The sequence below is a fragment of the Vigna angularis genome, chromosome 6 (assembly GCF_016808095.1).
Source record: "Vigna angularis cultivar LongXiaoDou No.4 chromosome 6, ASM1680809v1, whole genome shotgun sequence".
NCBI classification, from domain to species: domain Eukaryota; kingdom Viridiplantae; phylum Streptophyta; class Magnoliopsida; order Fabales; family Fabaceae; genus Vigna; species Vigna angularis.
Window position 1 is genome coordinate 37,386,579 of NC_068975.1, and position 27,572 is coordinate 37,414,150.

Sequence of the window (27,572 nt, forward strand, 5' to 3'; positions counted from 1 at the left end):
GATTGGCATAGTTGAATGAAACAGATAATATTTCATATTAATAAATTGTTGAATATAATCGACAAAAACAGTCAGATATATTACGAAAATAATCCTGTAAAGAACATTTTATCTAATTGAACTATTAAATTTGATTTACTAAATCATTCAACCTAAAATGATCTCATGCGTTTTAAAAAGAAAATAAATTATTATTTAGTGTACGGAGTTCTTTGAGATATTCTTAGTTTGTTAACATGAAAGTTGAACTAATGCTTTGTTTGTTACACTATTTTACTGTTACACACACTGCAATGCGACTACTACAGTTCGAGTGATCATAGTAAAAATACAAATAGTTTTTTTAATGGAATATGAATGTGGTAAGTATACAACACTCATTTATCAGAACATATATACAAATTGAACTCGTACAGATGGATACAAATTCTCCTTTGCTCTTCTCGTGTATGGAACGACAGAGATGAATGAAGACTCAGTTTGCATGCCTCCTATAAAGAGGCAAGAAAAAATAAATTAAATAAAAGTTAAAAAATATAAATGCTGCTGAGGTTCTTTTCTGAACCCTGCCACAGCCGTTGTGGAGGTGACTCCTGTCGGAATAGTTAGACTAAATGTTCCTTTTCTTCCAAATTCCGGTGGGAACCCCATAACATACAGGAGATGCCCCTGTCAAGAATGGAAGAGTGCAAACTTCCCGGGCCTGACCCATGAAAGCTCCAATTTTGCGTCTGTGACCACAGTTCTTAGGTGACTCGTTCTCGGTCAACTGTAATTTCTTCTGCGGAGCCTTCCTCTTTGCTCTACCTTTGCAGCCCTTCAAGTTCATGGCCTCAAATTCTTCGGACAGTAAGTTGCATTGACAGCATTCCGATGACATATCTGATCTTTCTTTCAACCATGCATCGTACATTGCCTTACCAAATCGATCGATATCCTTGTCTGTCACTTCCCATAGATTGCCAACAATTGCTGGAGAACCAGCCAGCAGATATGACAGGGGAATGCCTTGGGGTGCATATTGACCAGGTAAGGTCAATGAACCACTACTGCACCCCATCAGAAGCGTAGCAGCACATTTGTCTAGTTTCTGAATCTCTTGCCTAGGAATGTACTGAGCTCCTGGAAAAACGCTTTTAGTCAGTGATATAAATATAGGGAGCCACAGGGAATTATAAAGGTATTATGCAAAACATGTTACCACTTCCATGTCCAAAATATATGAAAAGGTCGTGACTTTCCAATGCTGAAGCCAATTCTTTGATGGCGGGTCTCGAACCAGCCTTTCCCTGTAAAAAACAAAAAGATAAAAGAAAACATACTGAGTAGACTAATAGATAAAAGAATTAGCAGGGATATAAAAGAATGTGCAATATTTCCTCCCTTGTAGTACATTACCTCCAGGTTTTGGTCTCTAAAATAATTCTCAAATTCAGTCTGAGTGCCACTGAGATCACCATCTGGATTTAGTAAATAAAAAGCATCCAGCGGATCTATCAAAGGAAAGGGCACTAAATTCCTTCCTACTGGCTCCTTATGGTCGCTGCCTTTGAGAAGAACAGCAGAAATGCAGCTAACAGAAGGCATGCGATAAACTTCCTGTTTCCGTAGAATGGGCAAGTTTTCCCAAGGAAGCATCTGTTGCAGTAGTAGTTGTTGAAGCCAATAGTAAAAATAAACACATCAGGCAACAGGTAAAACCAAGAATACATACATAGCTCAGTTTTGAAACATAAGCTAAAATGACATTTGCTTGCAGCTATTGTTTTTCTTAAAACTAAGCCACAAATTTCACTTGGCAGATGTGTTAAAGGACTGGCAAATAAGAAATTACAGAATTGAATATAAACAATTTGGTGAAATCTGTTGAAAATATTGCCGCTTCAAATGTCAATTATAAGCACATAAATTTCAGTTAATAAAATCTTTAAAGAAAAAAAAGCAGATATTAGAGTTGAAATAAATTTAAAACCATAGAAGAGTTTTATTAATTTGCTGTACCATTGAACATCAAATAGTAGACCTTAATGCTTAAAATTAATTCATAACTACATAGTAAGCGAGTCAGAAATAACTCACTAACCTGTACCTCATGGTCCAACACAAGAATTATAGGTTCTCTGTTCATAGAGTCATCCACTTCCAGCACATTTAATGCCTCGCTTAACAGTTCAAAAGCAACCTCAGACGACATTCCAAAATCATTTGTGTTTAACAATATCCCTTTCTTTGCTTCATCACAATATCCTACTTTAGCAATGTAGCAGTCTTTCTTCGAGCATAGTTGAGAAACCAATGTTTTCCCATCACAAACATATTTAGAGCCTCCAAGAATAATTTTAAGAAGGCCCTCGTTAGCATCCAATTTGCATTTAGATCTTAAATCATTCACAAGATTCTTAAGCACCAAGTCTAAATTTTTGCAGTTCAACCATTCTCCAAGAAGAAGACATTTCCATGAACCAAACCACGACTCTTCAAGATTCCTAGTGAGATATGACAATAGCACAAGAGATAACATTTAATTTCTAAAAAATGTAAGACTGCCACCACCCAAGACAATGATGTCAACGTGAACAGTGCTATTGTAAAGTTTGAGTTCATTAATAAAGAATGGACAAAGCGTTGCATTGAGCACATACTGTTCAACTACAGAAAAAACTGCAGAATGTACAGTGTACATTCTTAAATCAAAGTGAAAGCATATTAACTTATGAAATCACCATGTAGTGCACACACCTCAGGAATTTATCAAGACGGTGATCGAGGTTCTTTCTCCGTTTCCACCATAACATCCTATTCTGTGTTGTATCTTCAAAAGGAGATATTGTTGACAAGTAGTTTTCTTCTAAAATTGTTTTGAATGCTGGAGCCACATCATCAACAACTGTAAAACCCCATGGGCACCGCCATTTTTCACTATGTTCCTCACAGTTCAAAAAGGTGCCCGAACCAGTACTCAGATCATCCTCATCTGAAGATGGTGATGAAAAATTTTAGATTACCTTTATAAGTTCAAATGGATAAGCTTAACACTGATATCAGAGTTGTATATATGTGTTTACAGTAGCTACATACCTTGTAAAATAGAATCAAGTGGCAATAACATTACAACAGGATCGTTCTTAAAGCTCAGTCTTGATACCAGCATCCATGCTTGAACACATGTGGGATAAGGCAACAATTCCTGTAGTAAACTAATATAATCATGCCCAAGCAAACTTATACTGATGATAGTTGTTGATGGGAGACCGGCCAAGAACTTCTTCACATATTCTGCAAGATCTACAGTGGTATCAGGCACGAGCCTGCAACAGGAAGGAACAAAGACATCGAGATCATTGCTTCAAGTTATATGTCAACCAATTCTTTGCTTGCTTTACAATGCAAAAAGAACAACCTGCTACCTGAGTGAGCCAGATGTGCACTCCCTGATGCTAGAAGATCCCGTAACATGTAAACCCTGAAATTGTACTTCTATTATTTACATTTAAGGAACTGTGCTTCAAAAGGCACAATACAGCATTGAACAAGCAATAAATCTTATACACCTTGTGTTGTACTAATAATCAGCATTCATGTAAGTGTGTGAACTGTGCATGGATCTGAAATGCATAATTTGTAGGGTCAAATGCACGTTTAGTGTTTAGGATTGTCTATGGATGAGCATTGCGTTAAATCTCACTTTCAGAGGCCTGTGCAAAAAGAATTTGCTCTTCAAAATCTACTACACTTGTCATGAGGCTTATTTTAAAATGCTATTTACTCGTCGCGTAAGGATGATTTTGAACTACAATGTCATCAAATGATCCTAAATTATATAATCTCCGGTCCTTCTAAAGCACAAATGGAAGGATGCCAAAAGGGATTGCAGTGGCTCCTACAAAAAGCATAAACATTGTGGACCAATAGAAATCACTCTTCAAGATCACTAAGAGCTCAGATTTCCCAAACATTAGAGAGTTCATTCTGCCATTTAGGCTTAGTAGAATAGCCCAAAAATGGATGAAAAATGTGAAATCAGAAGCTAGTCCCTTATGGCTTCTCAGTTCACATGGGTAACAGACATGAGTATAAAATAAAAAATGTCATATAGCACTACTAATGTATGGCAAAAACTGAATAATAATGACTGCGACATTCAGGATTTTCCAATTGCTAAACCAAAAATCAGTGCTTCTATTCAGAAGTCAGTGTTCATAATGCAGATATAAAATTCCTTAGATTGATAGACAAGATATGCCTACCTTGCATCTCCCAGTTGGATGTGAAAGAAGTTGATGAGTAAGATGAGTTCCAATTGAAGCTTGGTGGAAATATGAAGACCAATAATTTTCACCCAAAACTCTGCTAAAAGACAACAGACAGAATTGCTTGCTGATGGAAGAAACTACACACATCACAGCAAGTAATTTTGACACCTGTCAGAGTATCATCAGCACACAAAGGTCATAAACCTGCCCAATTGGTGGTAGGAAAGTAACAAAGGAAGAGATCAAAAGGCTAAGAGTCAGGATTAAGAAACCCCACACACATTTGCACTCCAGAATATACTGCAACTGCTTCACAGAAAATAAAGCATATCATGATACGTTATATCAGATTTCAAATGTTTTCGAATATTGCACTTAAGTTTCAATTATCAACATGAAAGAGAATAAATAATAAAGTATTGTAAATATGGAATGTGGATTTCAGCTACCATAAATGTAAACATTATAAAAGGGAAGAGATGTCAAGAACTCCAAGGGGTTCAACTTTATTTCATGTTTCAAAAACAGTCATGACAAGTAATCTGGAATACTATGAATCTACAACCAAGAAAATGATAGTATTCACGATCATGAAACTGTCCAAATAAACAATTAAGTGAACTGTCCCTTAACAATAATAGGAAGATAAAGATGTATGACCTTTTGAAAGATTACAGGAATCTCGCGAGAAAGTACAAAGGCTACCATCAACCAAGAAGCCAGGTCTTCAAACTTTATGGACGACAGATTACTGAAAATGTTCCTGTAACAAAAAAACAGAGTGTCAGGAGTTATAAAATAGCCCTTTGCAAGACAATGTTTCAAGAGGAGAGCACCATGATATAGCAAAATACCAAGCAATGACATTCAATCAACATTTCCTTAAGAACAGAAGGATTTGGCTGATCAGAGTATTAAGAAAATGGAACATTTTCTAATACAATGTTCAGAGTCAAGTTATTAATCAAAGTGTAATTCATTTATTTTCCTTCAACTCTGAATTTTAGTAGAGGAGGATCTCTTTTAGGGAAATATATGCAATGTCAGACCATTAACAGTGAATAAGCAGTAAAACGTGTAATTTAGTTAAGATGAAATACCAAACAACAATTTCTTTATTGATCAAGAGGGTACTCTTTTTAAGCAGGAAAATTGATTCTAATTATAAATACATATGAACAACGTGAACATTTATTAAAGCACATAAAAAAAGACGTGACAATTGTCAGTTAATCAGTCACAGCTACATCCAGGAAGATAAGGATAAAGCACATAAAATTTCCTTATTGATCAAGAGGGTACTCTTTAAGCAGGAACATTGATTCTGATTATAAATACATATGAACAACGTGAACATTTATTAAAGCACATAATAAAAGACGTGACAATTGTCAGTTAATCAGTCACAGCTACATCCAGGAAGATAAGGATAAAGTACATTTTGGACATGAATATGCACATAAATTTGTTTTCTCATAAAAAAATAGGAAGGTACATGTATGAATCAAACTAATCGGGACAAATACCTTGCAAGCTTGGAATGATAGCTCTTCAAAGAATACCAGCATATGTCATGAACTATTTCTGAGCGTTCAATAGTAAATACATCTCCCGGAATCTCCCTTGCAACCAAATGATTAAAATAATCTAGAGGAATAGAGGAAAGCGCATGGTAGAATGGGTTTCTGCTGACAAGAATTGATATGCTTCTAAGAAGAAATTTATGTGTTTCATCAATTTGACCAGGATACGCAAAGCATTTCACTGTAAAGAAACATATTAGGAAATTAAAGAAGCAAACAACTTCATCCAATAAATAAGTATAATGCCCTAAATGAGCAAGCAAGAAAGTGGTAAATTCAGTATGAAAAATTGTCCAAATTTGGAAAAGGAAATTCTCAAGTTTACCTTACTAAAAAAAGGCATGTAAACTACAAAAGTGTTTTGAAAATAAAATGAGAAGGACCATATGTAGATGTCAACTGAATGATACTTGCATTTTCTCAGCAACTGAATGAAAAGCAGAAAATATGAAAGGGCAATCATACCTACTCGGCTGAGTAGCTTCATTGAAAGTTGCCTCCGGACAAACTCCCATTTAAGATTAATAAAATCATTTAGTAAACCAGATTTTACAACTTCAGATGGAAGACAGTACCAACACCTCATTTTCGAGAGAACACAAGTTGTTGCACACCTTGAATTAAAGGGACAACCTGTCTTGCTCAAAACTGTCCCATTTTTATTAAGTCCATCAGATGAATCAGAAACATGATTCTCCTGGAGAGTTTCACATACTTCTGGCTTCCTGTAAATGCTTGTATCTTCACTCTGAGAAGATCTATATCTAGAACGAGTTACCCTAGATTTGTTCTGAACCACTAAGTGCGGTTCCTTTGGTAAAACCTTTGCTGCATTTTTTGTCTTTCTGGTTTCTCGCCCTGCTTTCATGGACTTATTTATATTTTCGCCAGCTTCTTTCATTATAAAGCAAGTACAAGTCTTACCAGCAGGACATTTTGTATCTGTTGCAGTTCCATCATTTCCATCTTCAGGACAACTAAGAGGATTTTTCCACTCGGAAAGGTTTAGTTTATCCAGAGCTGACATATACCAATTTTTTGCAGTCTCTTTAGACATAACCCCGTCACAGGTGCCAAATTTACTTTGACATAAATCTCCAAGATACTCATACAGAGTAACTTCAAGCTTCAATTTACACTTTGAGCAACAAAATGATGTGCTGCTTTCCTTTAAAATCTGTTGAGCACTTTGAAGTTCCTCTTCTGCTAAATCCCAATGTCTTTTCTTAATGTATAGTTTTCCTAGTAAAACACACCACAGAAATGGCAAATCAATTTCATACCATCCAATGAATGGAGGCATATCAATCCAATCAATGAGAAAAAAATGCAAAAGTAAATTTTATACCTAAAGAGCAAGAGAAAGCAACTGTAAACAAAGGCAGATTTAGTGAACAGGATATGGCTTTCCCCCATTTAAGATAGGTTTCAGCCTCAGCTCCATCTCCAATCATTTCATGGATGATTCCTACCTGCAAGTGCAAATGTTGTTAAAATAAGATCCATTATAGGCCTTGTCTAAACATATTTACTTTCATATATGAGGACTATGGGATAGAAATCAAACCTGAAGTGTGCTCTCAAGATAACACTGCATAACTTTCCATGCACTAAGATAACTGTCTTTCAAGTCCCATGATATAGAATCAAATAGAAAAATTTCCCTCACAGCTGATAAGTTTAATCCAATATCCTCAACACTATCTATAATATTCTTTGAGGAATCAACTATTACATGGTGCTCTTCATTCTGCGTCTGAACATTATGTGTAAACTTCCTTTGGAAGAGTTTAGCATGTAATCTATGAGCTTCTTTTGCAGAGGAAAGAGCCTAATACATTTTCAAAGAAAAAAAAAAACTGTAAGTTGGGAGAAACAATGTAAGTTTGAAAAAAGAAAGGCATATATTAAAAAAAAAAATACCAAAGTTTGTTTCATTGTGTTGTGTAAAAAACTTGATAACCTCTATATTGCATGTGATGTTTTAATCTATGGTACCAGCCTATTATCTTCAATTAGTACCTAAAACATTCATTAAATTGACAATTGTTCCTATCATATCCTGTCTATTACAAGCAACAAATGAAAATAGCATGACTTGTGAGGACTGAGGAAACCAAGATTCCTTTCAAGAAAGAAAGTTTCATTGGAAAAGCAGACAACATATTTTCACAGTCAACAGACAAATATTTCTGATGTTAAAAAATTGTTATGCTTTGTTTTAAAGAATTAAGATCTGATTGGGTTCGGTATAAAATGGGAAGAGGAAATTGAATAGATATTTAGACTATAATCATGTAAATGGACATACTATTCTTTTACATTCCTATATTCATCTCCACTTTACCTAGCCTGAATACATCTTCACTATTCACGTACTCAATCAAGTGAACCTTACAGACACAAGTTATCGCATCTAAAAGTCCAAACCAATTTCAGTTAGAAACATGAACATCAACAGTTCAAAATCAATTACAAATTCATCACTCTTGTAATCCTTTACACAAACAGTACGACTTAAGACAATCAAGAACATGCTTCAAATATCACTTGTCTTTAGTTTAGAAGCTAAGGGACTGGTTATCCATAACATAAGAATTGAAATCAGAACTAACTAATACAACTTACCTCTATTAACTGTCCATTTGCAACAAGTCTTGGGCACAAATCATAAAAAAGACAACCGGCAAGAAATGTAGAATGACTTGGGACAGGAACCTGGGAGAAGATTAATAGAGAACAGAGTGATGATTTTGTATAAAAAGAGATTGTGATAAGTTCTGTCTAAAACTGAGCTTACATTTGAAATCAGATCAAGAGCTGCTTTTTGAACTTCATCAATTGTGATGTCTGTTCGAAAAGAGCTCTCATGACTGCTGGAATTCCTATGAGAGCTGGCAAATAAGAAAGAAAAATTCTGCTGAAACCCTATCAATGATGATTGATTTCCCTGAAGATAACGTGTCCAGAAATTAATATCTGAAAGTTCTCTGAACTCATCCAATGAGTTCATGATGAACTCCTCACTAACAGGTGAAACACAGAGAGCATGACATAGATTTCTACTTTCCCACATTAAGGTCAACCACTTTTCAATTGGAACATTCTTCCACTTAAACATTTTAATCACCAGTCGATATGCATCATTGAACAGTTCCACGAAACCCTGAAGATATGCCATGAAAATACGAAACCGTGACTATAAATCTTACACAAAAACTAAAGAAACCAAAATGATTAAAGGGAAGCGGACCTTCAATTGTAGTAAATCAACTATGTTATAGAACAGAATCATTAAACTGTCAGATAATGCAGAATAATCTCCCTCTTCTAAGTGATTAAGATTTGATGTACTCAACCATAGATCCAAAGCAGACTTGACATCTTCAAAGATTTGCTGCTTGGTGTATAAAGCAAGATAAGCTTTTGTCAATAAAAGGAATTTATTAAGGGAGAAAAAGAAAAAAAATATTATTACAAAGCATTAGCATAAGAAATTCCCTTTACAATAATAAGAAAATATAAGCAAAAGAAAAGGAAAAATTAATGGTACAAAGCAGCCCTATCCCTCAACATAATAAAAGAAACCAAGCTAAGCCTTAACAAGGAAGCTGTTGAATTTACCATCTCTAAATGATCATGACATTGCCAATGATAACTGTCCATCTTTAAAAAAATGAATACTTTATTGACAGTAAAAGTTATAAGCATATTTTTGGTACCTTCGAATTAGATTCGGCTTCGTGTGTACAGATTGCACGCAAGCAATATGTCACACACAATTGATGATGAATGGAATTACTATCAGTACATATGTCACCAGAAATATCCCTCTGTTGAAGAGAAATTACATTATATTAAATGCACATACATCTCCAACATAAAATATTTTACAAACAAGAGAAGTTAGATGTTTGAGGGAAAACGGAAGAACCAAAAGGCTTACCATAATAGCTATTGCTTCTGACAGACACTGGATGCATTCCCTGAGACCACCCATGCCCCTAACCCTGAGTGCCTTTCCCTTTCTCACTAGAATTTGTGCCATTTGAAAACGACTATCTGGAGTGATATATACATCTTGCAGAAGAATATCCGTAATTTTCATTTGCATTTTGTGACATATTTCAGAGTATTTAAAACTCATCTCCTCATATGCAGTAAGCTCCTAATAAGGCAATAAGAATAAAAAAAGGCAACTGACAAACGGGCAAATATGCATAAATTTGAACAAATAGCAGCAAAATATGATGAAAATTCTATATGAAGGAAATATATATATATATATATATATATACACACACACAGAGACTAAACCTGCTCCAAGATCACGGCAATGTTCCTCTTTGACAATCGCATAGAAGATGACAGTATGCAATACAAGCTAGGAGAATCAATTCTCTCACCCACCTGCGTAGCACGTTTACATTCTATCTGCATACCATTACCAGTACCAAAACAATCAGTGAGACTAAAAAAGTAAAGTTGAACTGAAATGGGAAACCTTCCAAAATACTTAACAGTGAATACTTCAAAAAATTTACCTTCACCCACTGCTTTACAACCGGTATTGGAGATGGAAGTTTCTCAAACAAATCATTAGCAGTGAACCAGTTGTTAAGGATCTCAATCACCTTTTTGTTTATCTTTACATTGTTGACATCATACATAATATCTAAAAGAAGAGCACTTCTGGTGCAAGCCTCCATTACAAAATCCTTCAAAGTTCCTTCTGACAGGTTTGCACAATGATACTTAATACAGAGCCATGAAGCTTTACAGCACAAGTTTAGCACCTTTGAAGCCTGCAGTGATATGTCAGACAGAAATTAAAGTAAAGCACTGAAATCTAAATATTTCTATTTCTTTAATTTTGCAGAGTCAAAATCAATGGTAAGAAAATAGAAATCTCACATGGCTGCTGGTGATTTTACACAGTTTATGCATGTTTCCACATAGAGAGAAACACTTTTTCACACATTTTTTATTACCAATTGCTGCATTTCTATTTCTTGAAACGAATGGAAAGTTGCAAATGATTGTGTCCTAGTAAGTAGTTGTTTGATTCAGTTCAAAGTAGAGTGCACCTTTAGCACAAGTAACAGAGTGAGTTGTTTGCTTCAGTTCAACCCTAATGGCCTTGTAAAGCAGGCATGGTAGAATTAATAAAATCAAAATACATGAACCCTTAGTAAATATCTTAAGATTTCAGGCTAAAACAATCATTATGTATCAAATAAGATTCAAGAAATTATTTTATCTATACTTCAGTAGTCTGACTGACATCTAAAAGCTCTCATTAAGTCATAAAGCTTCTGCTACAATATCTCTTTTACAATCTTGGATTTCCAAATCTGTGACAAAGAGCACATGAATTCCTTGTGGAAACATCTCAATAAGCAAATATACGTCTGTGATATATTATCATTAAATGGAATATTTTAACAAAAAAGGAAATGAAGTACCTTTTCTAGTTGCCTGTTTCTGTACAAAACTACAGCAATATTGTAGAGACAAGCAATAATGTAATTTAATCCTTCTGTTTCAATCCATTTGCTAGCAATGATCTGCTTAATTAATTGCTTGCTCTCCTGAAACACCAACAAAAAACTATTTAGCCGTTATAACACAAGATCCAATAATATTCTGACACTCTGCTGATAGTTTCAGAAATTGAATATCTTATTCTTTAGTTGAAACACCATTGTAGTAAAAATATGATCATTACAAGGTAAAAAGGAGAACCTCGACTTTAAGATTGGTTCTAATAGAAAGGGTGAAGGCGGCTACAACTACATTAAGCACTGTTTTGTTCTTTTCATCAAATCCATCTCCATTGTTTTTAGGCACGAAGCTGCAGCCCATAAGAAGTGGAAATTAGATATTGTCATAGAAAACAATACGGCGTGAAATTATTACAAACTTGTTAAGATATCTTATTTTCTATAAGATCCAAATAACAAAAAAAAAGAGCTAGAAACTACTCTTTATTATTAGCATCACAAGAAAATCAGTGTAAAAGAAGAGAAAAGTTCACTGGATATACTATACCTTGAACTCGAAAGTATAAGATGACAAAGTGTATGGAATGCATCTTGGACAGTGGACATCATAGTCATATCTGAAGTATCATCCACTTCAGTAACTAATTGTTTCCTTTCTGAATTGATTGATTTAGCAAGTGGTTGGCATAGAAATTTCAATGCCTCTACATAAACTGACTTGTAAGTCATATAAGCCTGACTATTGAAACCCGGTGGTGTGCATGGGATACCAGCTAGGGATTGATCTTCCATGCTGGACGACATACAATTACTTTTGCTGCAAATATGCAAGGAACCAAGCAATGACGGTGAATTCTGAAGTATTTTCTTGTTTTCAAGTAAAGTTCCAAGCAAACACCCAAATTCTGCACTGCCAGGTGATGCAAGATCTCCAGTTCTGGACCTTAAATTACAACTAACAAGGAGCAATCCAGCAGCATAAAGCCTCAGTATTGAATTAATGGGTGTCATAACCTGCCCAGCTTCTTCAATCAAAGTGGAATACAGAATGTGGAGAATAGCATTGTAATTGAAAAGCATACACGAGAGAAACCTTCCTAGAAGAATACCTGTTTGAAATGTTCCGCTATTTTGTTCAAATACGCTGCAAATGCACAACAAAAACTAGCATTTGCAGTTTGACATTTATTCACACAGTAATCAACAAGTTCAGCAAATTCTATCCATGTGTTTCCTTCCTCAACCTGAAAGGATAAATATAGTAGATGAATAGAGCATGAATAAAGGGCTCCAACAAGAAAATATCTACTTTATTATTTAGATGGAAAACAAGCTTTTAAAAAAATATAATCCTATAAATAGAAAAAACAAAAAATAAACAAAAGAAGCCCAGTAAAACATCTAAATATGCGTAATATACAAATGATAGAATATATAGCACCCTGAGTGGAATATGTGGTGATGGGTACCTTGCACTCAAGAACTATGCAATCCAATATGTCCATGAAATACAAGGAATTACTATCCCGCAGTGCAAACAATGAAGAACACATCCTGTGAGCAATCTGCAATTAACATTTCATGAAGGTGGCGAGTAAAAAATTTGTTGATGCATGTATCCAAAAGTAGAGGCCTACATTACCTTGTAGACTTGATCTTTGACTGGAGACTTCACATACTCAGTCAATGTCGTAGAGCAAAACAACATCACCAATTCCCTATCCGGAAATGGCATCCTCCCCAGTAAATTTAAACTACACTTACCCAGATGAATTACTAACATCCTTTGCAACTTCTCATATGAGTTAGAATCCAATTCCCTGAAACAAGAAGTTGTATAAATACATAACTTAATACCTTACTAATTACAAAATGGTAATTGTGGAAAAAACAAGACTAACCCAAACTAAACTCTATGTTGGAACATTTTGAAAATTGAAAATAAAATACAACTGAGAATTTTAAGAGAGCTGACAGACTAAACAAAGCCTGAGACAAGCAGTAGCTTCTTCATGTAAGGTGTCTCCCTGGGATAATTGACATTATATGTGGGCACAACCACAGTATTGGAAGTCACAAGTAAAGAAGAAAAGAGTAATAAAAGTAAACAAGAAAGTACAACAAGAGAATCCAAGATAGCTATTCTCTCTAATTTTCTGAATGTTAAACAGGTGCAATTGGGGAACTCTATGGATATTTTCTAGGGATAGACAAAGTGCATGAATTGAGCTGAACTATTATAAAACTGGACCAAACTTTAAAAGTGGTTTGAGAGAACCAAATTGAATTGTATAACAGTTTAAGTAAATTGAACTGGAGTATAGCATGGTTTGATTGAACTATACTATATTGAACTACTCGAAATTGCTTGAATTATATTAGTTGTTATGAATTGTTCAGATTAATACCAGTAAACATCCCATTTTGAAGTACATTTTCCAATATCACAATTTATAGTTCAATTTAGTTCAAGCAGTCTTATGTAAGAGTAACTAAAATTTTTAAAACTAAATAAAAACAATTAAGTTCCTTTTTTCATTTTAAACAATTCAATTTTTTAAAGCAATTCAATATCAATTTGGTTCAATTCAAATGTTTCTGAACAACTATTTACAGGGCTCAGATATGCACACCAGACCAACACACATACAAAGAAGCAAAGTAAACAAAATTATAGTCAGCAACGGAGTGGGACGTACATGAGCCAAGGGGTTACTTCGTCCACCAACTGAAGCACCTTCTTGAAATTGTCATCTTCTTTAGCCAAACCCGCGGATGCACACCTTACGAGGCTCACGGCAATATCAACTACCAACGAACATAAGTCTTTACCGTCTCCACCGCCCTTGTCTATTTCAGGGAGAAGCTTGCCCTTCCTCTTCGGCTGTCGAAGCCTATCAAGAAGCCCCAAACCCTCGACTTCAGCTTCGGCGAACAGGGCGCAGGACTCGAGGCAGTGCATCAAGCGAAGTCTCTGGAATTCGACTGAGAATGGCTTGGAAGCCAACTGAGAAGCGACGGTGTCCAAGCAATCGAGGCAAAGCCGGTAAACGCGGAGCAGTTCGAGGACCAAAACGGAGTCTTTGGACTTGGAAAGCTCCGGGAGGCGTTTGGGGAGAATGGATAGAGAGGAATTGAGGAAGGAGAGGAAGCGCTTGGCGAGGGAGCGGATTAGGGTTGGGTCGGGTTTGGATTTCTTTGTTGGCTTGAGATCTGCAAGGGGGCGGAGGTAATCGGAGACTAGGGCGTGGATGCCGGGGGAATCGGAGGACTGAAGCTTCGAAATGAGAGATGATTCGGAGGGAGACGCCATGGGAAGAGGGAAGGGAGACGCAAAGAAGGAGTCTGAGCTTAAGTTGCAAGGCGCCAAAAACACGCTCTTCCTCTTTTATTTCAAACTTCGGAAATGGGACGGAGCATCATATATAACGGTCTTTTTTTTTTCTTTTAAGGAAAACAAAATATTAATATCACCAAAACTGCCAACAATTTTCAAAAGTAATTTTTATGCTATTTTCTGAAATCTTGTTTTCTTCAACAAATGTTCCATTTTTTATTTTGCATCTTTAATATTTCTGTTTTAGCTTTTATTACTAATCAACACTGTTAAATTAATAGTCATGAAAGCGGTAGATTCAAACAGAGAAAGAAAGATTTGATTAAAGTTTCAAAAGAACTACCTTTTTTAATAAAATATTGGTATAAATTATAAGAAAAATATTCATTTTAAAAATAAGTGCATTGTTTCGCATATATTATATTTATTGTTTTATTTAACGTTTGTATATACAAATTGTCATTTATATGGGTCAAGTTTCAAATCATCCACCAAAGTCGAGTATTAAAATGTTTATCAATATTAAGTTCTAAACCGTCTTTAAGGTCAAACTCTAAGTTGTCTATTAAGGTCGACTCCAATTCAAGTTGATTTCTTTAGATCAATCTCTTTAGGTCAAATTCTCCATATTGTCTTTTATAGGTCGAACTCATATGTGTTGAGTCTCTCTTAGATAAATCATTCTTTTTAATTCATCGATCACAATAGTATGGTCGTGCAGTTACATCGTGTCCAAATTAAACAACCTAAACGCCCAGGTCCACCGTAATTAACTAGGCACAACATGGTTGATTGGTTACATCGGGTTAAAAACCTTAATGATAAATTAAGGTCTTAATCATATTAATGTGTGATTGAACGATCATTAAGGTGACAAAAGGTAAAAGTTTATTGTAATTACTATATATAAAGGTATTATGTATAACTTTAAGATGATAAATACATAATATACATCAATGACTAATCAAATGGTCATTTACTAACTTTAGTATTAAAATAGTACCTTATGCAAACAAGAGACTTTGAAGAACAATGGACCACAACAAAGCACATATCATCTACAATAAAGGTATGCAACAATTCTTTCTATAATGTCAATTTCAAATCCAATTAAAGAATCCCAAAATATCTTCTATCATTTCACTTATTTATTTATATAATAAATCAATAAATTCTCAAAAAGTTATATTATATTTTTATTGTGTTTTTTTCAACTATTTTTTTTATTTATAATGGCTTCCAAATTTATTTATTCTATCGCTTTTCTACTCTATATCTCAATTCAGGTACGGTTGATAGTTGATTCTGAAAAGTTTTTAAGACAAAAGAAAAAGATAGAAAATTCCCTTTGATCGATTAAATATTTTAGGAAATAATAAAATACTCACCAAAACAGTATGCATTTGGTTTTGGAAATTTGAAAATACACACCAAAATTCTTTTTGAATTTAGAGTTTAATTTCCAAATTGATTTTCAAAATATATTTTTTTAATATTTTTAAGAGGGAATTTAAATATTTAAAAATGTAAATTGTAAAATATTTCAAATTCAAATATATTAAATATATTTTTTTATACATTTGAAAGTAACAAAAAAAAATTGACTGACAAATAATGGGCTTACACAGGAAGCCCATTTAAAATACGCAAAGCCCAACCCGAAAAGAGGAGGTAAAATACAGAGTCTATTATGTGATATGATACTTCATAACAAAACCAAAACCCTACAACGAGAAGTCGCAACAGCGAAAGGGTTAAGCAAAGAGAAAGAAGAACTTCAAAATGCCGAAGTCGAAGAGAAATAAACAAGGTATGTGCGTTTCGTTACTCTCAATCCTTATTCTGTAGTTATAACTTTGATGTTGTTGTTGCTGCGTGTGATCTAAATTGGAAGCGAAAACGATGGTTTTGTTGATGTATCTGAAAAAACGCAGTTACGCTATCGAAGACGAAGAAGAAGGGAAGGGATCATAAAGAGGCGATTGTGAATGGAATAAAGGAGGCTGCAGAAAAGTACGAGTGCGTATACGTGTTCTCGTTCGAGAACATGAGGAATCAGAAATTCAAGGAGTTTAGGGAACAGTTGAAATCTAGTAGCAGGTTCTTTCTTGGCTCTAACAAGGTAATGCAAGTTGCCTTAGGTCGCTCCGCCGCCGATGAGATCAGTCCCGGCATTCATAAGGTTTCAAAGGTTGCATTCTTACTCCTTTCTTTCCAGTTTCAATCCATAATTTATATTTAATTTTTGTATACTAATTATATACTTTTTGTTCTTTTAGCTATTGCGCGGAGATGCTGGCATGGTTTTTACGAATTTGTCTAAGGAAGAGGTTGAAAGGTATAGGGAACACTGAAAATAAAATGCTATGTATTATCTTTTTATGTTATCAATATATGTATATGTTTTATATCCTTATCTGTTCACAGCTTTTTAATGTAGTAAGATTAAAAGTCTAGGTATTTATGGTAATGAGCAAATTTACGAGTCGTATGTAGGGCATGTCTTTACGTTCTGTGATTTTTCAACTATGTAGTCATTCTAGGTGTCCTATTTTCTTTCTCAGGCAGATTTGAGTTTTGTTGGTTCCTTTGCAGGCTGTTTAAGGAATTTGAAGAATACGATTTTGCAAGAACAGGAAGCCTTGCCACGGAAAAGGTGTTTAGAGTCTATTCCTTTTGTAATTCCTGACTTTTCCATTCAAAGGCTGTGTAGTGGAAACTCTTCATAGACCATTTGTCTTTCATAATCGTTGGGTACTTCATTCAATCCTAATTTACGAATTCACACATTCACTGTCTGAGTGTTGTAGGTTGATCTCAAAGAGGGACCCTTGGAGCAGTTTACGCATGAGATGGAACCTTTTCTACGAAAGCAAGGCATGCCTGTTCGATTAAACAAAGGTACTTTATTGCAATGTTTTGTAACTTCGGTATAAAGGCACCTGACCAGTGGACATGCTTCATTGTTTTTTCCAATATTTACAGGAGTTGTGGAGCTTGTTTCCGATTTTGTTGTTTGTGAGGAAGGGAAGTCATTGTCACCTGAAGCTGCTCGTATACTGGTTAGTTATTTTTTTACTGTTTCCAGCATCATCCATTCGACTTGTTGTAACATTTTTTATAATGTTGGAAGACCTTTTTAATTGGCAACAACTATCTTTTTCGTTTTTTTGCGGGGAGTAACACTGCTTTTGGAGGAAATATAGCGCGCTTTAAGTTGATGCTTCCGATTACTTTGCCTCTTTAAATTACCCGTACTCTTTTCCAATTTTTTCCCGTAGTAGTCAATAACTTGGGTTTGTAATAGGCATGCATTTCGTCCTCAGCCATATCATTCTTGTCTCAGTCAATTTAACAATTTAAGTGTTGGTAACTGAGACTATAATGATGGTGTACCATTATTAGTACTCTGTGATTATGAAACTGACATGCTGACGTAACGATTGTTTTTAATTGCAGCGTTTAATGGGAATCAAGATGGCTACATTTCGTCTTCACCTAATTTGCAGGTGGAGTCGTGATGACTTTGAGCTATACATCGATGGACCGGATGAATCAGATGTTGAATGCTCATAGTACCTCTTTTAAATTTAGAAGATTCATGGAGCATCCCTCTAAAAAAAGTTTGAACATTACGAGATATCACGCAAATGTGATTTGAAGCTACAGTCTCATAGGGATTATTGCATAATGTATTTTAAGATGAGTTGATTTTTGGGAATGTTTAGGAATTCTGTGAACTAGGTTGCGTGGTTAACAAGGAAGTGGTGTTATCTGTAACTTTATGAAAAAACTCAAATTACTGTGATTCAGTTTTGATCTATTTAGATTTTTGTCTGCGGATATATATTTATTTTTATTAAATCACTTGGATGGAGCTCACTCTCGAAAGTTCCAATTTTTAATGGTATGATTTTTGGTTTATATATTCTATCATGGAGAGTATTCAATCTGGTCCACGGATCTAATGAATGGATTAAAAACATCTAGACACAAAAGCATAACATAAAATGGGTTAAGGCCTCAATAGTTTGGCCCATTATAAATAAAATAATACATTTCATTGTTTATTTTCTCTTGCAATCCATAATTTGTTGTATCATTCTATAATCATGATATTTTCATTTTCTTGCAATCCGAATTTCCTCCTTCTCACAATTTATCAAGGTACTGAAGTTTCTTGTTAGTTATCACACAAATTTTGTGATAATGGATGGATGCATCTGTTTAGAGAAAAACGGGGAGGAACAACAACGCATGAGAAAGAGAATATAACTTCACCTCTATAAAAACTTTACTTGCACCAAAATGAGTTAATTCTTTACATTAGAACTAGTAAATCATATCCAAAATTCAAATGGTTACGATTAAGCTTATGACAATGACAATTCTTCAATCCATATACCACTCTTTCTGTAATTTGTCTTTCATATCTAAATGCTCAATGTCTACCACCCAATCCTTAGCAGTCATAGCATTAATAGTTATAATACTTTACTTTTGTTTTAGACCTCAGACAGTGTATCTTATTGACTATGTTTGTTATATGCCTCCTGATCATTTGCGCATCCCTTACTCTCATATGGTAGAACACTTTGAACTATGCAACTTTGACAAAGAAACATTAGACTTTGAAATCAAAGTGCTGGAAAGGTCCGGTATTGGAGTCGAGGCTTGCATGCCAGAATCAGTTCACGAGATCCCCCCAAATGATTCTATGAAGTCTGCACAAGCAGAAGTTGAACTGGTTCTTTTCAAAGTTGTCAGAGATCTACTTTCCAAGCACAAAGTGAATCCTAAAAGCATTGACATCCTTGTGTCAAATTGTAGCCTATTTTGTCCTACACCATCCATTTCATCAATGATCATAAACAAGTTTGGATTCAGGAGCAACATCAAGAGTGTCAACCTAAGTGGAATGGGTTGCAGTGCTGGACTGTTGTCAATAAACTTGGCCAGAGATCAGTTGAAAGTTCACAACAACTCATTGGCTTTAGTTCTTAGCATGGAGGCTGTAGCTTCAAATGGCTACAGAGGTAATGACAAATCCATGCTTATTGCCAATGTATTGTTTAGAATGGGAGGAGTAGCCATTTTACTATCTAACAGAAAACAAGACAAGCTAGTGGCCAAGTACAAGCTTCAACATCTTGTAAGGACCCACGCAGGATCAAATGACCAAGCATATAAGTCTGTTTACCAAGAATCTGATGAAAACGAGATGGTGGGTGTTTCCCTCTCACGATCTCTTCTTACTGTAGCTGCTTCAGCTTTGAGGACCAATATAACAACCTTAGGTCCTCTTGTCTTGCCATATTCAGAACAATTGTGCTTTGGATGGTCAGTGATTTGCAAGAAAATATGGCCTAGAGGGAGAAAAGAAATCTATGTGCCAAATTTTAAGAAGGCTTTTGAACATTTCTGTATACATGCTGGAGGTAAGTCAGTCATAGATGTCATAGAGGAAAGTCTTAAGCTGCAAAAGAAAGATGTTGAAGCCTCAAGGATGACTTTATACAGATTTGGCAATACTTCATCTTCTTCTCTGTGGTATGAACTTTGCTATTTGGAGGCAAAAGGAAGAGTGAAGAAAGGAGACAGGGTGTGGCAAATTGCCTTTGGAAGTGGATTCAAGTGTAACAGTGCAGTTTGGAAGTGTCTTTCTGATACTGATCCAAATGTAAGAAATGTTTGGTCAGATAGAATCCATTTGTATCCAGTTGAGATACCTGTGTTTGACTGTTGAATTTGTAATAGGTTTGAAAAACATTGACAGTTGAACAATTGGATATCATAACTAGCTTATTTTATGACCATGAAAAATAAATTACAATATAATTTAACCTTCCATCTCTTTTATATTTTCATTTCAGTGTTGAGTTTTGTTTATATGTTTGTGCTTTAAGGTACATGTTAAAGAATAAAGGGCATGAAAATATTAAATAGAAAATGTAAAGGTTCTAAAATTAGAAAGCATCGAATATATTTTTTTTTCTCTAGAAAGAATTTAATATAGGGTAACAAATATTTATTGGTTTACACTTGCAGGATTCATCTTAAGATTGCTTTGGCCGATATTTGTCTAAATGGTGATGATAATTTGGCATTACAATTTTTTTTTTTTTAATTTATCTTTTATGCTTTGCTGACAGAATCACCCTTTCTTTTATTGCTATTCATATGAACTGTTGTTGTAACAATAAATAAGGACGTAATTGTTACCACCCATAAGCATTTTGAGGATGATATAATTGCAAAAGAAGTCGTGTTGCTGATTATAACCTATAAAAAAGCTGAATAAATCATATAACTATTTGATGGGATATATTTATTTATGCTGTATATACAACTCGTCAATCCACACCACTAGACTAAGGTGTAGATATGTTGTTTATCACAATTCAATTGAAAAAAAATGAAGTGATACAACGTACCATCCCGCACTATCTCCTCAATCGTAGAGTTAGAATGATGTTTTATTAAGTGTGAATTCTTGAGGATTAAATTCCTTGTTGATGAATCAAGCACGTAACCTTGCCCTGGCATCCAGTGTAGTAAGTATAGCAGCAAGTCCTTCTTTTCAGGCTCATCTAAATACCGTGACACAGCCTTCCCAAATAAATCCTGCACAAGAACGAATATGATAAAGTTTCGAGTAAAAAGTTAAAGACAAAACACAAACCCAAGCTCTAGGGTCACTGAAAATCCTTTAATCTGGACCTAGTTGTTGAAAAATTCCATCAGTTATTCTACTTTATTCAAACTGGCAAAAAGCAATAAGTTGCTAATAATAAAGTAGATAGTAGACATTGGCTGGAATATAAATGGTAAATATTGTTATCATGACTGTATATAGTGAATAATAGATTAACTAATAACAAATATATACTAACATGAGATTTTATAAATGATAATTAGTTTGCAGTTCATAACTAAAATCCAAATAGTGAAATAATGAAAACGAGATTATGGAGTTCACACATTCTGCCACTACTTTTTTAAGAAAATAAAATTAAAGAAATAGTGAATTAAAAAGGTAGTAATTTGTAGTATCTTGTGCTGTTAAAATTTGTACAATTATTTTTAGCATTTGAGTGATTTCGTTTTGCTATTTTCGCACGATGTATCAAGATATGCTTCTCTGTTCTTTTAATTATGCACAGATGCTATTCCAAGAGCCGAAGAGATTTCGAACTGCAGCACAACCGTGAGGGCAAAAAAAGGAAAAAGAATTTTGATCATCACCAAGTGCAATCACTGGATATACATTAGTTCCATACAGAACAAAAAGCATTCTAAAACAAAGAATATGAAGTTGTTCTATTCCGGTACAAAATGAACAAAATTTTACAACACTTCTTGTGAAGGGTTGTGGCACAAACCTAAGACTTGGAAACCCAGCTGTATAAGCAGTGCAAGTGTGGTTAATAAAAACTGTGAAGAGATCATTCCCTTTTATCCTCCTCTTCTGACTCGTCTTCTTGATTAAAGGATCCATCAGTTCCTACATTCTTCTCTTGCCGAGCTATACTTAGTTCAACTTGACCTTCCTGTTTTTCCTTAGTGAGAGACTGAGCTTCTTCGTCATCGGAATCTTCTCCCACTTTCTCCGAATAAGCATACCTATACATGGATTCCAGAGACGAATCAGACATAACAAGCCAGCACAACATCACAACATTAGCTTGACATAAATATAAATGAATAATCCGATGAAGCTAGCACAAAGTTCATCTGGTACCAGATGCCCAGATGCATCCCATATTACTGCATTTATACACCATAATATGCCTAAATCATTCAATCCACTATGAATAACAGGTAAGTTTTGCACACGAGATTGCTCTGTCTGTGGACAACAAAGGTTTCCTTTCAAGACATCGTAGTTTCATCAGAGGAACCATAAATTTCAAATGCTTGTAACCTAACTGTTGTTGAGATTCATTTAATGAAGCGCTTTGACAGAAATATAACCAATGATAAATATGGGGAAGAAAATGTCATGTTACAACAACGAAAAGCCTAATATCACTAGGTATTCACCTTTGAGAACTTTGGGATGGGGCCCAGAGATAGCATATAACACAGAGTAATGCAAATGCTATAACGTCCCAGAATGCAGTGATGATCCAAGCACTCTGCCAGCGCTCATTGAAAGGATCTGTAGCTTTGAAGTATACCTGTAAAAGAAAAATAGTCGTGTGATTGCAATCCAGATGACAGATTAAAAGATGGAAGAAATGTGACGGTAAAATTCCATGAAGCAAAAATGTGGTATCCAAACAGTGAAATTTGAATAACGCTTTTTTTTTTCTTTTAAAATAGAACACCAATTTCAGTTATTCATTTACAAGAAGTAAATGTTATTTTTGTGCAAGATACAAAAAAAATTGATTATAAGCCTCACCTCATATCCTATCCAAGCAACTGAGGAGATCACTGTTACTGCCAATGCATTTGAGAATTTCCTGTATATATCCAACTTAACAGAACTTCGTTTTGCCTGACAACCACACAAACACAAATCAAACATATTGAAGAAGCAAGTTCATCACAGATCCAGAAGAATAGACAAATTTAGAGGTATGGTGCCCCAAAATAATAGCAATTTGAGGAAAAGATACCTGTAACTGTTCCAGCGTTCTTGAAAGTGATGTAAAAATCCATAATATCAAAAATGCATCTAAAAAGGCATCGGGAAGAACAAGAAGGAGCCTTGCCCTTCCTGATACATCATTGATGGTCCCCACATATTCAGTAATATTCAGCAACTCCGATGCCAGAAAGTAAGTTATTCCAAGTAAAAGAACCTTTGATGTAAGACCACCAAGAGTGGGTCGCACAACACCATAACCCATTGAAACAGAGAGAATGAGAAGCCGTGATATTGTTTTTCTTATAGTCCCAACAGTGACAACCCATGTTGTGAGCACAATAGGTCTCATTCCAGTATTGTTGAAATTTACATACTCAAAATACCAGAGAATCATCTCAAACAATCCAAGAGCAATGACAGCTGTGATACAGTGCTGAAGCTGAAGTACATCATCCCAAAATCTCACATACTGAAAAAACCAGACGATGCTAAGACAGACGTAAGCCAGTGCCATAAATACATAGAACTTCTTTAATGGGGCCATCCTACCAGGCAAATACCCATCAGGGTTTTTCCATATTGTCTTCCCACTCATTACCATGTCCTTGAGTTTGGGGTCACAAGCTACAAAAAACAAATTATACATTCCAGTTTTTTTTATGGAAACTTTCTGAGAATCTAGACTTGAAATTACAGATTTTCCTTTGAAATGTACATCTAAAACGACTGGCCAATTAATATCTGTTGCAGAAGGCCTCCTAATAATCTCTCCTTGTTTACAAACACCCATCTTAGCTAAATCAGGAGTGCAACAGATTGCCCGTTGTCCACCATAAGCAGAACCACCTATATCATTTCGATCAGCAGCCTCAAAAATTATGATATGTACTGGCACAGAACCACGTGCCTTCGCTGCAGCTTTGGGTCTCCGAAAGGTTATGTTCTCAAATCTATCCCACAATCAAAAGTCAGAGTTGTGCACTCAGATTATGCAAGAGATATAAATTATTGAATTTCATATGCATATTCTAAAATTTCAAAAAGAGCAGCACTAAAGATACATTCTTTTTTTTTTAACAGAAGCATTAAAGATACAAATTTTTCATGCTTCAATGTTGGGGTTTCCTCGTTGTGCATATCTTCCCTGCTTATTAGTTTGTTGGTTAATAAAGACCACAGCAGGAGTTTGAGAAGAGACATAAATTATTAACTTCATGTGCATATTCTAAAATTTCAAAGAACAGTATTAAGATACATATTTTCCATGCTCCAATGTTGACGTTTCCTCATTGATGCATATCTTCCCTGCTTATAAGTTTGCTGGCTCATAAAGATCACAGCAGTATTTTGAGGTCGATTTCATTTGCCAATTCTAAAATTTCAAAGAACAGTATTAACGATATATACTTTTCATGCTTTAATGTTGGGGTTTCCTCATTGATGCACATCTTCCCTGCCTATTGGTGTGTTGGTTCATAAAGATCATAGCAGTATTGTGAGGAAGAGTACGCTATATGCTCCTAATACTTTAAGAAGAAAATATTAAAGAAAAAAAAATACATTTCACGTCCTCGAAACTTAAAATCCATTTAATACTTTCTTAACGAGTGCTAACAACACACTTTCTACTACTTTTAAAATTTATTGGAAACTACAAAGTATAAGTAAAAATCATTAAATAAGTGAAACTCACAAAACATTGTGATATACAATAAATTTCATCCAATATTAATGTGTCAGATAGCGAATAGCTAGTATTTCTATAGTTTCTGAGGAATATTTCGCAGGAGCATCTCGAATCATTCTTTGAGGAAACTAATGTAGAAATCTAACCTAACAAATAGTTCATATTTTATCTTAGCTGCCGCATTCACAAATAATGAATATATAATTCTAACTTCTAACAGACTAATTAATCAGTCCAGGCTCCGGAGGATGAAAAGGAAGGTAAGACTAATTTTGCTTTAGCTCTCAATTTATCTCTACTCTATCAATTAGTGTAGTTTAGTTTCCCCCCTATTATAGGTAAACCAATGAGTACATATTTTCCTCCAAATCGTTAGGAATTCACGAATCCACCCAAATCAGGTATAAGTAGACCACGTATTTCCCTTTAAGTACCTCAGAGTCCCAGACTCAGTCAAAATCAAGCATGTAAAGAGTTTTGCCACAAATTGACCAATCTCGCATCTGAAATCGAGAGAGAGATTACCGGATGTAAGAACGGCCGTCATGGATGGAACTACCTTGAGAAGCGGTGGAAGCTTCAGCGACGATAGCTTCGCTGCCACCGGCGAGGAGGTAGGCATTGCCGACTTCTTGGAAAGGTTCATGATCGTAGATGTGGATAGATGCGAAGGTGGTGACTGCGATGGAAGACAATAATATATATACGAGTGAGGCTGCGAAACACATGGATCTCGATCTTCCTCTCGCAAACGCTGAATCCATGCCGATACACACTCTCATTCACTCAGATCGGATCGCCGAAAAGAATGCGCAGAGAGAGAGAGAGAGAGTAGGAAACATGTCGGTATGATATCGTTGCAACGTCACTCTCCTGGGAGGGACGAGAGTAGACGCTAGTTTCACGCGCGGATTAACCACGTCATCACTCGTATCTCATTCATGCTTTGTAATAAAACTAAAATAAAGGTGAAAAAAAAAATTGTATATTTATTTAACTGAAAAATATTGAAAATAGAGTGAATACAAAATGTTAAAAATAACAGTGATGATTTATTTATGTGATGTAAATTTTTTGATACACTTTTCGTTCTATTAATTTTAATATTATACTTTAATAGTATAAATATATATTAATATTTTCTAAAGGACAGAATGCAGATATAATAAATCAACATTAAAATTTTGATACTGATTTATTTATTAAATAAAATTAAAATATCAATTAATTAGTTAAATTTAAAATATATATAATTTTTTAAATAATTATCATCAGATAAAAATAAGTAAAACAAAATCTGTGTGAGCGTATCATCATAAAGAAAAGGAAAAAAGTGAAAGTTATAAATAGTTTCTTTAACATTATTTATAGACATGTTAAATTAGTCATTTCATAGGACTTATGCTATTCATGTGAGATGAGTTAAAAAAGTTTATAAGATTCAAATAATTCTTTATTAAAAAAATAGTTCATAGGATCAAATATTTCTAAAGTCTTAAATCAATCTATAAATCTTCTATTTTAGCAGAGAAAAATAAAATAAAATAATTAGATAATTAAAATCAAATAGACAAAATTGTCTATTCCTAGCACTTTTTTATCTAATCCAACCCAATTATATACTCAAATTTACTTTGATTTACTTTGAATTTCTTTAAATTCAATCAGATATATTTCTTTTTTCAACCCTATAACTATATTAGCGTATCACTTTTAAACTCGAGGAAGCTACCTACTACAAAATTTTAAGGTGCATTATGACATAAATTAAAAAAGCTGTAAACCTATAATATAAACTATAACATTGTTGATCATATTCATATTTCTAAACAACAAAAAAACAAAAAAACTGTATACTTCAATAGGAAATATAACATTTCTCACAGTTGTCATATTCCTAAACAAACAAAAGAATTATATTATATATTTTGATCTCACCCTAACAATTATCTTATAGAGAATCAAATTCATAACATTGGCATTGAATCAATCATTTATTATTAGATCAAAAGTACTATATTTGATCATAAGAGTACAATTCTTTCTATTAAAGAATGTAAGTGTCATAATTTCAGTGTGTGTGACTTAATATATCTAACCATCTAGTATCTTGTAATAATTTAATTATTATTGAATTAAGTTATGTTATGATAATACGAGATATTTAAAGTTAGCTTACCCACAATTAAATATGTTGTCTAAATTATTCACACTAAATATATGGTCTAAATTACCTATAATTTTAAAAAGATAATATAACGTTTAATAATTGTATAATTATTTACATTTTTTAACAGAAAATGTCTCTTTAACATTTTTTTGACAATTTTTTTAACAACAACTGTAACATCCCAAAAATACAGCAATAAACCATATAATAGAATTAATTACATTTAATAATATATCAATTCAGTCTTATACTAAACAACGTACGCTTACGGCCGAACAGCCTTATACAAGGTTCCCAACTAAACTACACAAGATAAGAGAAAACATGACCGAACGATTTACAAAAAAAAAACAAAATACCGAACGGCCAGATAACAAGAAAGGAAAGGAAGTGACCGAACGGTCACCTCATGCTAAACTACTAACTATTAACCGAACGTCCT

The 27,572-nt window shown here is 34.3% G+C and overlaps 4 protein-coding genes across 9 annotated transcripts; 2 read left to right on the forward strand and 2 right to left on the reverse strand.

The window, feature by feature from the left end:
* Positions 1-314: 314 nt before the first annotated feature.
* Positions 315-14,725, reverse strand: LOC108343196 (separase). Of its 4 annotated transcripts, none has more exons than XM_017581309.2 (27): positions 14,040-14,725; positions 12,983-13,160; positions 12,810-12,905; positions 12,450-12,584; positions 11,888-12,354; positions 11,582-11,690; positions 11,302-11,427; positions 10,381-10,641; positions 10,154-10,270; positions 9,783-10,004; positions 9,559-9,669; positions 9,090-9,233; positions 8,637-9,002; positions 8,465-8,554; positions 7,404-7,667; positions 7,185-7,308; positions 6,302-7,078; positions 5,780-6,017; positions 4,914-5,016; positions 4,248-4,421; positions 3,408-3,463; positions 3,079-3,308; positions 2,740-2,974; positions 2,084-2,486; positions 1,399-1,638; positions 1,202-1,289; positions 315-1,122 (listed from the first exon to the last, which is right to left on the reverse strand). In XM_017581309.2, exons 1-27 carry the CDS (start codon positions 14,651-14,653, stop codon positions 611-613), a joined length of 6,480 nt encoding a protein of 2,159 aa, XP_017436798.1. In that variant the 5' UTR covers positions 14,654-14,725; the 3' UTR covers positions 315-610. The 4 variants fall into 4 exon arrangements, with proteins under 4 accessions (XP_017436798.1, XP_052735354.1, XP_052735353.1 ...); XM_052879394.1 differs by having other exon boundaries at positions 2,090-2,486; positions 9,090-9,236; XM_052879393.1 differs by having other exon boundaries at positions 9,090-9,236.
* Positions 14,726-16,337: 1,612 nt separating this feature from the next.
* LOC108342048 (uncharacterized) lies at positions 16,338-18,520 on the forward strand. Its single transcript, XM_017579751.2, has 7 exons — positions 16,338-16,487; positions 16,612-16,868; positions 16,957-17,015; positions 17,273-17,333; positions 17,488-17,578; positions 17,663-17,739; positions 18,137-18,520. The coding sequence occupies exons 1-7, from the start codon at positions 16,460-16,462 to the stop codon at positions 18,251-18,253; spliced, it is 690 nt and encodes a 229-aa protein (XP_017435240.1). The 5' UTR covers positions 16,338-16,459; the 3' UTR covers positions 18,254-18,520.
* Positions 18,521-18,618: 98 nt separating this feature from the next.
* On the forward strand, positions 18,619-20,491 carry LOC108342548 (3-ketoacyl-CoA synthase 7). 2 transcript variants are annotated; one of them, XM_052879392.1, is made up of 2 exons: positions 18,619-20,115; positions 20,198-20,300. In XM_052879392.1, exons 1-2 carry the CDS (start codon positions 19,035-19,037, stop codon positions 20,263-20,265), a joined length of 1,149 nt encoding a protein of 382 aa, XP_052735352.1. In that variant the 5' UTR covers positions 18,619-19,034; the 3' UTR covers positions 20,266-20,300. The 2 variants fall into 2 exon arrangements, with proteins under 2 accessions (XP_052735352.1, XP_017435827.1); XM_017580338.2 differs by having other exon boundaries at positions 18,619-20,491.
* A 460-nt stretch (positions 20,492-20,951) lies between these two features.
* Positions 20,952-25,882, reverse strand: LOC108343275 (uncharacterized). Of its 2 annotated transcripts, XR_001833477.2 has the most exons (6): positions 25,486-25,882; positions 23,302-24,223; positions 23,085-23,180; positions 22,721-22,857; positions 22,060-22,300; positions 20,952-21,301 (listed from the first exon to the last, which is right to left on the reverse strand). XR_001833477.2 is itself a non-coding variant. In XM_017581453.2 (5 exons), the coding sequence occupies exons 1-5, from the start codon at positions 25,740-25,742 to the stop codon at positions 22,123-22,125; spliced, it is 1,590 nt and encodes a 529-aa protein (XP_017436942.1). In that variant the 5' UTR covers positions 25,743-25,882; the 3' UTR covers positions 21,886-22,122. The 2 variants fall into 2 exon arrangements, 1 of the variants encoding a protein (XP_017436942.1); XM_017581453.2 differs by lacking the exon at positions 20,952-21,301 and having other exon boundaries at positions 21,886-22,300.
* Between the last annotated feature and the right edge of the window lie 1,690 nt (positions 25,883-27,572).